This window comes from Labrus bergylta, chromosome 5 (assembly GCF_963930695.1).
Source record: "Labrus bergylta chromosome 5, fLabBer1.1, whole genome shotgun sequence".
In the NCBI taxonomy this organism is placed as follows: domain Eukaryota; kingdom Metazoa; phylum Chordata; class Actinopteri; order Labriformes; family Labridae; genus Labrus; species Labrus bergylta.
This window is the reverse complement of record NC_089199.1, coordinates 2719800-2733701: the sequence shown is the minus strand read 5'-3', so window position 1 is coordinate 2733701 and position 13902 is coordinate 2719800. Positions and strand designations below refer to the sequence as shown.

The 13902-nt window shown below is 40.9% G+C and overlaps 1 protein-coding gene across 1 annotated transcript in view; it reads left to right on the top strand.

Annotated features, from left to right (window-relative positions):
• mdfi (MyoD family inhibitor) overlaps nt 1–13902 on the top strand; it is a 42794-nt gene that overhangs the window by 14958 nt on the left and 13934 nt on the right. The window contains exon 4 of the mRNA XM_020634276.3: nt 4018–4155. Within this exon, the coding sequence (XP_020489932.1) occupies nt 4018–4155 (138 nt within the window). The remainder of the gene's footprint in view (nt 1–4017; nt 4156–13902) is intronic.

The window sequence follows — 13902 nt, the reverse complement described above, 5'->3', positions numbered from 1 at the left end:
TTGTTTTTAATACTTTTTATTATCTGTTTGTTGGTTTTTAAATGATTTTGTTTATCTATGATGTGTGTATATATATATATATATATATGTGCGTATGTATACAGTATATGCATATACTTATATGTGTATGTGTACATAATATGTATGTTTGTTATTTTCCATTGTTTATCCTGCTCGACGTCATTGTAAATGAGGGCTATGCTTCTCAATGATTTTCGATTTTCAACTTTGAAATCAGTTACCGACTCATATCGTTTTTTTCTTTATAGGATATTCTGTGCTCATAATACTTTTTTCTTGAAATGAATGTTGTGGAGTCCTGGACCCTAAACTTTAAAACAAGGTCCTGTTACGTTCCCAAAATTTTGCTTACTCAGGTTTTGTTTGTGGCTTTGGTAATGATGATTGTCCCCAAAAAGAAGCTTCCAGAGAAAGAGACCAAAAAAGAAACATTTGACAGAGAACAAGTTTAAACAATAGATGCCGTCTAAAGGATTGTTTTTATTATCATCGTATTGTTGAAATAAAAACACATAATACATAATCACGGATGGAAAAAAAAATTACAGGACTATATGCATGGCTGACTAACAGCATGGCCCTAAGGCTGAAAACAAGGGAAGTTAAAATCTTTGAAACCTCTTTAACCCTATCAGACACACACACACACACACACACACACACACACACACACACACACACACACACACACACACACATACACACACATCTATAAACTAGACATTTGGCAGCGTCAGGGGTAACAGTTCTCACTCATGTTTTTCATATCTGAAGCCAGCTGATTGAGACTAATGGATGCAACATGGGCCATATAAATGATTTCCACATGCAGGAGACAAACAGAGTGTATGTGGAGAAAATGGTACATTGGTGTGTGTATATACTGTATGTGTTTTTAGTGTATGGTGCATGTGTACAGGTATGTGTGTGTGGTGTTTACGTGCCAGTGTCTGATAGAACAGAAATACAGGAAGCACTTCCCATCCCTGCAGGTCCTGTTGACAACGCCTCAAAGTTGACATGAACAGAAATTCCCCTTCACACAAAAAAGCTTGCACTCACATGCACACACACACACACACACACACACACACACACACACACACACACACACACACACACACACACACACACACACACACACACACACACACTAATGAAAGTTTAAGCAAACTCCTATCCCCCAATGCTTATAACACTGATCTCCTTCAAGGTTAGACCGCCTTACATAACCAAGCCTTTCAGATCAGTAACTTTGATATTTAACTTGTTTATATAGAAAATAATAACATTTCTAATGGAAAATAGTGTTCATTCAAGTTTTATTTTAGGGTCTTTCTGTTTAGCTATCCAAGAAATAAGATAGCTTAGTAGAAGTTAGTTTTAGCCAAGTCATTAGATTGAGAGTCAATATGCTTTCCTGAAGTACTGATAGAGCAACCAATCAGAAATACTTTATTAATTCCATATCATCGATATAACCCTGAAACATATGACTTACCTGTAGGTGTTCTGATTACCTTACAGCAAATAGTCCTTGCCCACATTGAGCAAGCTGCTACCTCACAGCTGTCATGTTACTGGTGGGAAAATACTGATAAATGTTCGACGTAATATAAAGCAGAAAGTCTGAGGTTGTGAATAGACGTACACATAGTCATCAGATTATGTGATTCATGGAAGAGTGAAGATTGGCTCAAATTCCAGAGCTAGATGGGTTGGAGAAGAATAAATAAACAGACGGTTAAATAAACAGAAAGTACTATTTTGCTGCATATTATGTTTTACTAATATGTGCCACTCTTTCAACTTTAGGAATCAATCTCACAAGTGAGGTCATGCTATCAATACCTCTCCCTCAGGTGTCATTTTGTTTAATCAAAATGATGCAAACATTTCAATGTTTACATCTCAACAGGTTTATATTTTTGTTGGTAACTCTACAGACTTTGAATGAAGTACTTTTTCAGCCCTTAGTTATTTGACTTTTATCTTCTTTTAAAGATTTCAGACAGTGGATAGAGTCAGAAACAGGCGAGTGTCATGGGGGGAACGGAGCCAGGTCGAACCCAGCCACTCCGCTTTGAGGACAACATCCTCTGTACACGGAGCATGCAAACTAACCTCTACTGTTTAGTAGCAAAAGAAACTTACGGCAGGTCCAATCAATCATCAAGACATAAATGAATAAAAGCCAGTATTTCATAGCTTTCTTCATTGCCCGTCCCTTTCAGATAGACACAGTGCACACAAAGAGCAACACAAAATGTACAAGGCGATTTAACAACCATGTGGCAATGCTACACTTGTTGTTTTAGTTGATCAGATATGACTTACTGGATGTTAGTCATTGTTTCAATAAGAGAGTGTAGTTTACAGTCATTGTCAGTGAGTAAAACACTAATCATCCTGAAGGTATCTCACCGAAAAATGCAAGAAAAAACTAACTAGAATTATTAAACATGCAACAAAAATCACCGGCACCACCCAGATCCAACTGTCAGAACTTTTCATGCGAGTAGCAGAAAGGAAAGCGGTCTGCATCACTCAGGACCCTTCACACCCCCTTCACCACTCATTTCAGCTGCTCCCCTCAGGCACTCGTTTTAGAGTACAACTGGTGGAAAAGAAAACTTATAGAAACTCTTTTATTCCCACTGCAATACTCATTTTAAACAAGGCTAGATAAGCAATGTTTTGTAAATGCTGTGCATTTTTTACCTATTTAGGGTACTTTGAGCTATTTATGACCCAATGTGAGTGTTAGTGTGAATGTTTGTATGTTTTCATGTTGAGCCTCAACAAAAGGTAATTTTCTGTCACAATGTGATAGACAATTAAGTTTTTTGAATCTTTAAATCTTGAAGGTTGTGAGGGAATTATTTAGAACTTTTAAGTAGGTATAAGACAGTTTGCATTTTAATATACACAAAATGCTCCTCCATTGTAGTCAAATATCTGCAGTCTTCATGTGTTTAACCTCCACTTAAGTTTCCCTGATATTTCGCACTTCATTTTCACATCACTCAAAGCTTTCTGCTAACTTTTTCATTCAACGCTCCACAGCTGAGTAATCTTTGAATGGATATATTATACATACTATAAAGTTTTGACAAATATGTGAAAATATTTATTTGTAAGAGTGGAGAGGAAATGTGAACTGGAGACCAAAAGTGAGAGAGGTAGGGGACAGGAAAGAGAGGACAGATAGAGAAGTGAGCCGTAGTAGATAGAGTAAATAAACAGAGCCGGGAAGTGTTGAGTCCATGCACAGGACGTGGTTTGGTGTGTGTGTGTGTTTATCAAACCCAGCTGGCTCCCATTTGCCCAGGAATGAGTCTGCACCTCTCAGAGGCCCAAGCCTGCCTCGCTTTGAAGGCCTCTATATGTGTGTGTTCGTATGTGTGCATGTCTGTGTGTGTGTGTGTGTGTGTGTGTGTGTGTGTGTGTGTGTGTGTGTGTGTGTGCATAATAACAGCTTCATTAGAGCACTGCATGGTGCCGGTGAACACATAAAACACCCAGACACATATTTGCTCAATGTATATTATGTGTACATCCTCTTATGTGTTCATTTCACACAAACACAAATACACACACACATTTACCCTCAAACACACAGGCCCACACATATTTCAGGTTTCACAAGCACGCACACAGAACCCTAAACAGTCCCAAGGGGTCGGATTTAACTGCTTCCAGATGCATGTTCAGGACAGAGCGCACAGCAACACATAACAGACAAAATCTTCTGCTTTGTTGAAGTCAGCAGAACTACTCGCTTTAAATTAATTAAGTGCTGCTGGATGGGAAATGACATGGGAGTAGACAAGTTTACCCCAATTGGGAAAACAGCTTGTTGCTGATAGTTTATAATATCCTCATGGAAAGCAGCTGCAGCTTGTTCAGGAAAGGAAAAAACATTTAACTTTGTGGTCAAATAGAAAAAATCAATTAATCAATTATATGTGTGCATCTGTGTTTTTTGTCTTTTAGATGTGGCCCACACTTATACTGAGCCCCTCATATTGAGGTTAAATGGCACCCAGGAAAAGTTGCGAGGCGACCATGGGGACAAGTGTAACGGCGTCCTGTCACACTCAGAGCTCACAACACCCAGCAGGAGTATCACATGTGAGTAGACACCACCCCCACACACACATTCACTCAAAGAGACACTCACTCAGAAAGGAGAGAGAGAGATTTATTTCCATTACAGATCACTTGATGAGTCACATTGTCCTGACCTTTAACAAATACATTCGCACACCCTGAAAAAATAGGTCAGGTGATCGTACACACAGACAGAATATCTACATTGTAAACTAAAGAGGTTAAGTTTCTGATTTCAGATTACAAGCAAGTTTGCACCCAAATGAAACACATTTTGGACCCTCTGTGCCTCCCTACATGTTATTCTCTGTCTGACTGCTGTTGAGACGGGGATTGTTAGTGTGTTACCATGACCACTCGATGGTAATTGTGAGTGACGCTGGAAAATTTACTTCAATTTCCCGGTCTAAATTAATTATTTAAGGTTCATTTGACAACCTGCAAACAGTCCAAACAAAGTAAATCCAAAGTCTCTGGTTTGAAGAGAAGGGCCAGTAATTCAGTAAAACATTTCATTGAGTATTTCCGTCTTTGTGAGTAGTCAAATGTGTTTCTTGGATTTTGCATTCTGGTCACTTACAGTACGTGGATTGGTAACACAGGATTGGCACATTTCAGTTACATTTGTTTGTCAACAACTTTTGGTCGAGAAAAGAGTATTGTGTTTTAGGGACTGACTGATGCATATTTTAGAAATCCTTTTTAAATTAGCTAGTTAGAAGCTGTAAGTCAGGCTAAAACCTTCTTTAAGGTTTATTTTGGGCTGTTATTTAAGAGACAGGACAGTGGGTAGAGTCAGAAATCAGGGAATGACAGAGTGGGGAATGACATGTGGGAAAGGAGCTACAAGTCGGATTGGAACCCGGGGCTGCACGATTTGAGGACTGTAGTCTCTGTACATGAGGAACACGCACTAACCACTAGGCTACAGGCGCCCCAGTCTTAAGCCTTCTGATACAGCCTGAAGAAAGTTTACAGGCCCAGAGCTCGGGGGTGGGTTAATATTACATTCTGCCCAAAAAAATTGTGACAGCAAAACATTTGACTTCTAGGGTTCTCCTGGCCATTGAGAATCATAATATGGACGTGCATTTGAAGGAAAAGTACAATTCAAATATCACTACAATAGTTTTGATAAAATTTGAATGAAGTGTTTGACACTCAAAAAAATTCTTGGAGAGGACCAGAAGAACCATTTTTTTTATTTGAAACAACTTTGCTCGCAAACCCTGCAAATGAACATCTTACGTTACAGCTCCACTGCTTCAGGCGAGGACGCCATGGATTGGGCCAGAGCACTCAACTCGCCGCTTCATTGGCGTATATCCACTGAAAAGTGGCCTTGCCTGTAGGTTATGCAAGAGGTGACATAGCCTCAATGAATGCACATGATTGGATAAACTAGGCAGTCCCTGGACTCATTTGCATTAGAATAGAGCTCTGTTCCATTATTGTCCAGCGAGCGCGCCAGAGCCAGCTCTCGAAACTCGATGCAAAGATCCCAAAGATTACTGCGTGGCTGCCTCCATTGGAAATAAATAAAAAAGCGTTGAGATGCCATCCGTCGTCAGAATAGGTGGAGCTGTATGGTTAGGGTATAATTGAATTAATAGCCGTTTTCACATATGCACTCTGGATAATATCTAGATATTTACAGGAGGACTGCTCCGGAGATTCTCCCAACCTAGCCGTTCACATATGCTCCTCACAGCGGAGGACTTTCCCTCTCAGAGGGGAGGGGGGGTGGGGGGTCTCCTGAGGTAAGACGTGACGTAAATAAACAACGAGGAAGTAGCGGCCGAAGCAACAGAGTCCACTACACGACGTTATAATTCAATTCAATTCAATTCAATTTATTTGTATAGCGTCAACTCATAACAAGTGTTATCTCAAGACACTTTACAAAAAGCAGGTAAAATACCTTACTCTTTGTCTGTTAACATTACGAAAGAGCAGGTAAAAAGACCTTACTCATTGTTATGTTACAAAGAGCAGGTAAAAAGACCTTACTTATTACTATGTTACAAAGATCCGGCCTATCCATCATGAGCACTTTAGCAAAGCAGCAAAAGTTACAGTGGTAAGAAAAAAACTGCCTTATTAAAAGGCAGAAATCTTCGGCCGGATCCCCGGCTCATGACGAAACAGCCTTCACAGGCCTAGACTGCACCGGGGTTGGAAAGGGATAGGGGAAGAGATGGGATAAGATGCAGGAAGAGGGATAGGGAGCAAGGGGGGGGGGGGGGGGCTTGTGATTGTGCTCAGGCTATCATTATCAACATCCACATGGATATTGAAGTCACCTACAACAATTATTCTATCACTGCTAAGGACTAAATCTGATAAAAATTCTGCAAATTCAGATAGAAACTCAGAATATGGGCCAGGAGGGCGGTAAACTACAACAACTAGAACTGGCTGAAAGGTTCTTGAGACTGGATGTGAAAAACTAAGAACAAGGCTTTCAAAAGAAGAAAAATTCAGCTTTGGTCGAGGGTTAACTAGAAGACCAGAATTAAAAATAGCTGCTACTCCACCACCTCGTCTGGTGTCTCGAGGTATATGAGTACAAAAATGACTGGGAGGAGTGGATTAATTCAAACTAACATATTCATCTCGACACAGCCAGGTTTCAGTCAAAAAAAGTAAATCAATATGTTGATCTGATATCAGATCATTCACTAAAAGAGATTTGGATGCTAAGGACCTAATGTTTAAAAGTCTGCAGTGAATCTTCTGATTTTTTAGCAAAATCGTATTCGTTGTCTTGATTCTGATGAGATTTTGACGATTTACGCCGTTTGGATGACTTATAAAAACGGGTCTGTGCCGGGGGACAGACACAGTACCTATAGTATAACTACAGTTCGATTCAGAATTACAGCTATAGTGACTGGGAGACAGATCTAAGGGAGGCGCAGAGAAGCGTGTAAGACTGCAGCTCTGCCTCCTGGTCTGAACTCTGTGTTGTTGTCAAGGTTTTGGACTAATAACCTCTGCTATGTTTCTAGATAATAGAGCTGCACCATCCAAAGTGGGATGGATGCCGTCTCTAGCTAGCAGACCAGGTTTTCCTCAAAAAAGACTGCCAGTTATCTATGAAGCCCACATCGTGTGCTGGAATCCACCTTGACAGCCAGCGGTTGAGTGATGACATGCGGCTATACATGTCATCACTGGTCTGATTTGGGAGGGGTCCAGAGAACACTACGGAGTCCGACATCGTCTTAGCAAAAGTACACACCGATTCCACATTAACCTTAGTGACTTCCGACTGGTGTAGTCGGGAGTCATTAGTGCCGACATGGATTACGATTGTATCAAATCTACCTTTAGTCTTTGTCAGCAACTTTAAATGAGATGCGATGTCGCCCGCTCTGGCCCCGGGTATACACCTAACTATGCCCGCTGACTTGGCTAGCTTCACGTTTCGGACTATGGAGTCTCCAATAATCAGAGTTTTATTCTCAGCGGGTGTGTCGCTGAGTGGGGAAAATTTGTTTGAAACGTGAAGTGGTTGGTGGGGAACCGTGTGCTTCGATTTTCGACTATGCTTGCCTCGGACAGTAACCCAGCCACTGCCTCCCGGCTGCTCGGGAGCTACCGGGGGGGAAGCCAAGCTACTGTATGTCGGCCCGCACCGGCTACAGGTGGCTGGCTAACTACTGCTGCATACGATGACTCTGACTCAGTGGTGCGGAGCCGTCTCTCTAACTCAGACACCCTCGCCTCCAAAGCTAAAAATAAACTACATTTCTTACATGTATCATTATCACTAAAGGAGGCCTTTATATCAATGCTATGTGTAATCCAATGGAATGACAACATTCATAAAAGAGAGGAGAACAACATACTGACGAACAGAAAACAGAATGTAGCTGTTTAATTACGTGCACGGAGATCATAGTGGTCGCGTGCAGACACTTTAGCCGGTCACTGTATATAAACGTCATTCTCTTTCTATTGGCTCGAGTTGAAATCTTCGGAGTATATTCGGCCGCGTTCAGACATCAGCTCACTCGGATTTTCTGCAGAAAAAATACTAGGGGTCTGGCCAAGTAAAGTCCACGCGAAAAATGTGTCTGTTTGCGTTCACACATAGCCCAAAGAACCTCCGGGTAGACTAATCTCTGGAGTTTTTCAGGAGATTTCTGTATGTGTGAAAAGGGTTCATGTTTCATGCAGTGGTGAAACAGATCACAGTCGATCTGTAATCCACTGGAATCACCCACCACGGTGGGGCCACACTCGATCTGCGGCCACACTCGATCTCATTCGATCTACACTCGATGGTGTAAAATAAATGTACTATGTAGAGCGAGTGAGTGACGGTGTTTAAGTAGTGAGGGTGGATGCCATAGAGATCTGCTGTACAGAAAGGGAGATAGATTGGTCTTCAATTGGACAAAAATCATTCTGATTTGAGAATCCAACTACACAGTGGACGCTACAAAAATCTATCGGATGCATGACTCTGAATATGCATCAAATATTTAATCAGAATAAAACCATTTTGCTCAAAGCTGTCCTGCCAGTCTAATCTGCCCAAAAATGCAGCAGACGGAGCTGTTCCTTCCTGTTAACAAAAATAAAAATGTGCTCTAACTTGTGAGAAATGTATTTCTGGTTCTTTGGTATGTCAGCTACGTGTTTCTGTCAATATACGTGTGTCAATGAAGTTTTTCAAAGCACACCAGAGTCGCAGTACGTCAAGTTGACTCTGTTGTAAACAAACACCGCTGTTGTTGCTACACGTCTCTAGATATTGCCCCTCAACCTTCCCCCTCGCTGTGCGCTCTCTCGCGTCTGTGACTCTGGATGGCTGTATTTAATTTGAGCATTTCTTACTTTTCTTCTTCTCTTCCTAATTAAGTTGAAAGCTCAGTGGTACATCAACTGCGCTGCAATCGATAAACAGGGGAAGAGAGTGAAAGTCTGCAGGACCCCTCAGACATGCACAGTTAAAGAGAGGCGCAGGGACATGTGAATTAAGAAGTTTACCCTAACCACAAAGACACGAACGGATCAATCGTGTACATGGATATTGATTTTAACAAAAAAATTGGCATAAACAACCCCTCTCTCCTTTCCCAATGAGCTGGATTGGATCACTCTCTTCCAATTGATGTGTTTACATGTGTTTACATGTGTTTACATGTTTTTATTCTGACCCGGTTTTCATACCGATTACTTTGTAACCATGTTGACAAAGCTAGTGTCTCTGCATTCATCATGCAGGTATCAGCTTATGGCTGCATATCAAATGAATCAGAAACTTAATGTTAGTAACTTTAGTCAGTAAACCTAGCTCAGAAAAATCCATTACAGAGCGCTGTGTTCAATCCTAAACGCACACTGTTTTGTGTGACAGGAGCAGCCTGTGCACAGGCACACAGCTAAATGAACTGTATGTTTGTTGTCACATTTCATACTAGGGGGGATGACGATTCATTTGGAAGAGCCTTATTCCACTGCCAATCTCACAGTCAAACACCTGCTTATGACACAGGGGATCATTCCATTTCCGCTATATGGGGTGCTCAATGTCTAATTTTACAAAGATTTATCGGTTTTCTCCAAATAAATCATTAATCATATCCTATATTTTTTTCCGCAGAAATATCAACGTATTTATAATTTTAATACAATTCTTAAGATAACTCAGCTTTTAATCAGTCTCCTTAGTGTGTGCATGAAGAAATTATCCTGAATTGTTGATTTAAGCAGGAAATTCCACCAGTTCAGAATTTCATTGGCTGCAAGTATCTACAGTCCTTGGCTATTAAAGGCTAGTAACAGTGAATGAAAGGTTATAAATGGCAAAATTAGGTGTCAATGGAAAGGTTAAAATAAGGCCTTCATTCCTTTAGCTTTGTTTTTAATAGCAGCTAAGTTTTTTCAGTTTTGATAAGTTTGTTTCAATGCTATGTGAAATGATGTTAACAATGCTATTGAAAACCTTCTCAGCCAAAGTCCTCAAACGAATATCTGAGAGCCAGAAAAATATATAAAGTCCTAGTTAATATCATAGATTAATGTCATTTACATGCAACCGTGGGTCAAATGATGACTTGTACTTGATCCTACTTGTTGATTAGTGAAAGCGCTTGTCAAAAAAAGCCCCAATTCTAACGTCATTTCAGAATCAGAATCAGAATCAGAAATACTTTATTAATCCCAGAGGGAAATTCGATTGTTACAGTTGCTCCAAAATATACAATATAGCAGTAAAAATATAGTAATATAAATATTAATCAAATAGAATAGGAATGTAAGTAAGATATCAATAATAGGTACAAGAAATATTTACAGGAATAAGAGTCAGATGGAATATATGCACACATTATCAAGATTATTGCACTGTTTGTTTCAATATTGCACTTTGTTAACATGAGACATATTATGATGGGGGGGGACTGGGACATTCATTGCCAGACTCAGTCTGGCAATGAATGTGCTCCTGTGTCTGATCAGCACATCGTGGAGTGGGTGGTAGACATTGTCCAAGATGCAACGCAACTTAGTTAGCATCCTCCTCTCTGACACCACCGTCAGAGAGTCCAACTCCACCCCAATAACGTCACTGGCCTTGTGGATCAGTCTGTTGAGACTGTTGGAGTCCGCTACCTTCAGCATGCTGCCCCAGCACGCAGCAGCAAAAAGGATAGCACTGTCAACCACAGACTCATCCTCAGCATTGTCCTGCAGATGTTAAAGGCCTCCTCAGGAAGTAGAGTCAGCTTAGGCCCTTCTTGTAGACGTCCTCGGCGTTTTTAGACCAGTCCAGTTTATTGTCTATGTAGACTCCCAAGTACGTGTAATCCTCCACAATGTCCACACTGACCCCCTGAATGGAAACAGGGGTCAACGGTGCTTTTGCCCTCCTCAGATCCACCACCAGTTCCTTGGTCTTTGCCAGGTTGAGCTGGAGATGGTTCTGCTCACACCATGCGACAAAGCCCACCACAGCCCTGTACTCTGCCTCCTCACCCTCGCTGATACATCCAACCACAGCCCAGTTGTCAGAAAACTTCTGAAGGTGGCAGGACTCGGTGTTGTAGTTGAAGTCTGTGGTGTAGAGGGTGAAGAGGAAGGGAGACAGGACCGTCTCCCTGTGGGACCCGTGTTGCTGAGCACTCTGTCAGACTCACAGTGTTATAGGTGCACATACTGTGGTCTGCCAGTAAAGTAGTCCACACTCCAGGACAAGAGGGGAGCCTCCACCTGCATTGTCGTCATCTTCTCACCCAGTAGAGCCGGATGGATAAGAACTTCATTTTCATATTTGATTCATTTGCTCATTTCAGTGTATGGTTTCAACACAATAATACACAACAAAAACATATTATTCTCAAGTATTCTCATAATACTGAAACACTGTTAATGAGCAAACAGGAGCAGGAAGAAGAACACTTATAATACCTGCCCCCTTTCCTAATAACACAAGATACCGTTTAACAGAATTAGATTGCTAACCTGTTGTCTTCTCTTTCTTTCACGAAACAAAAAATAGATCAACAATATAGAAACAATCAAATACAATCAGTTAGATTAACTCAATACATTCATAATTTCCCAGAACCTTTTTCTTTATACATTCTTTTAAATGAAATGATAGTTGAGCAGCATTTTAAATGATTATCGAGAGAATTCCATAATTTAACTCCATTTACTGAAATACACATTTGTTTTAATGTAGTGCGTGCAAATGGACTTTTAAATCTCCGTCTATGATCCTCCTCATTAGATGTAAAGACAAATACAGGGTTTACAACTTACTATCTATCATCTATGGGCGGCTGTGGCTCAGAGTTGGTAGAGTCGTCGCCTCTCAACCGGAAGGTGAAGGGTTCGATCCCCAGCTGAGCAACATGTCTGTTGTGTCCTTGGGCAAGACACTTAACCCTGAATTTCTCCCGCTGCTTCAGTGGTGTATGAATGGATTTGTTTTTTCTGATGGATGATACTACATAGCGATCATCACTACCATCAGTGTGTGAAAAGGTATGAATGGGTGGGTGTGACATGTGGTGTAAAAGCGCTTTGAGTAGTCGGAAGACTAGAAAAGCACTATATAAGCTCAAGTCCAAGTCCATCTATCTAGAAATACAGGCTGCAGCACTCAGCATTTGGTTCATCAAAACAAAACTTTAAATCATTTCACAGTTACTCAGGTAAATCTGTCTACACATCTATTTATCTATCAGTTCTGTAAAATCATTCCATGTCATGAAAGAGCTGCTGTATTTGGCAGCTGTATTGGATTAAGAAAATTGCAGTTGAGAGATGAATGTGTGTCTTCTTAAGTGTTTCTTATTTACACTCCGCTCTCCAAGTCTTAGTTACTTTTAAAAAAAACCTCCAGATGTCCAATCAGTAGACTCCACCTCAGTTTGCTGGCCAGGAGTATGACAACACCTGGAAGTCCTCCGTCCAAAGTCATATCACCACCCATTCGCCTCACCCATATTATTAAGCTCAATGTTACGTCGAAGCCAGAAAGTCACTCCAACATTCTGTATCACAGCCAAATGTTTCACAAGAATGCTTAGTCATTATCGAACCACATTTATCACCAATGCTTTCAATCAAGTTTGAAAAATAAGAAGACTCTAAACCTTTTTGTTAAAGTCTTTCTATGTGATTTTTCACACTTAATTGTAATATAAATCAAGTATATCCTATATAATATAGGATATATCCTATATATAGTATATAAAATAACTCTGTGAGTCATGACTGTCTACAATGGGTGTAACACCCGAGTCCCACTGTCTGTGATGTTTTCAGAGTTTTCAGAGTCCTATCTTCAGTTTGTTTACATCGCCCGGACAGCCGGCTGACTCCTCCCCTCACGTATAAAAGTTGTTTAATTGAGTGACTAGAGAAAAGAAGAATAACATACTGTACTCACTGCTTAACTGTGTTTCTAGATCACGCTCATTTCAGGTAAATTGACATGCAGTGTGAAGATACGAGCATAACGCTAGCATTAGCATGCTAGCACAACAATGCAGCGCAAGTTGTTTTGGTTTCATGCTGGTGCTCAAGGGCGACATCTACTGGATCAAAAAATCGCATATAAAGCCTCTAAGCTACTTCTTCCAGGATTTATTCACTTTGAAGACTGAGCCCTGACAATAACAACACCCTTAAAACTCTGACAAAGTTTTCTACATAAGAGTGCTATCAACGCCCACCAATAGTCTCAGTTTGTCCTTCTGTCATTCAAAGAAAAGGAGGAATGGTCTCAAGGAACGAGGGATAAAGGGATACATTGAGGAGCTGGAGGAGGATTGAGTAAGCTGACATCTGAGCATGTGTTAGAAAACTGGGAGCATTCTTCCTGGAATCCAGGCCAGGGCCAGTCGTGGGTGACATGCACAAACACACAAACCTGCCTCGTGGTAACAGCTAGTTTGCGGTAACTGAATAACCAGCCGTTCAGGCAGGAAGAGGATAAAGTAGGTGAATTCGGGGTGTTTTGAGTTGAGTAGGTGTGTGTGAACGTCTGCTGTATCTTGCTGCGTTTGTGCCTCTACCTGTCCTGTTTGCGGCGTGTGCTATTTTAGATTTTTCTTCTCTCGCTCTCAGCTTTATTTTACATCCCAATAAAACCCATGAAACCCACTGGCTCCATATGCCGTGCAGGGAAGGGTTATGCAACTCCAGTAGGCTTGGACAAAATGTACCGCTATGCACACCAGTTCTTACTGGCTTTGTATTCCTCCTCCCTTCATCCATAGCTTCCTCTGTTTTAACTTACAC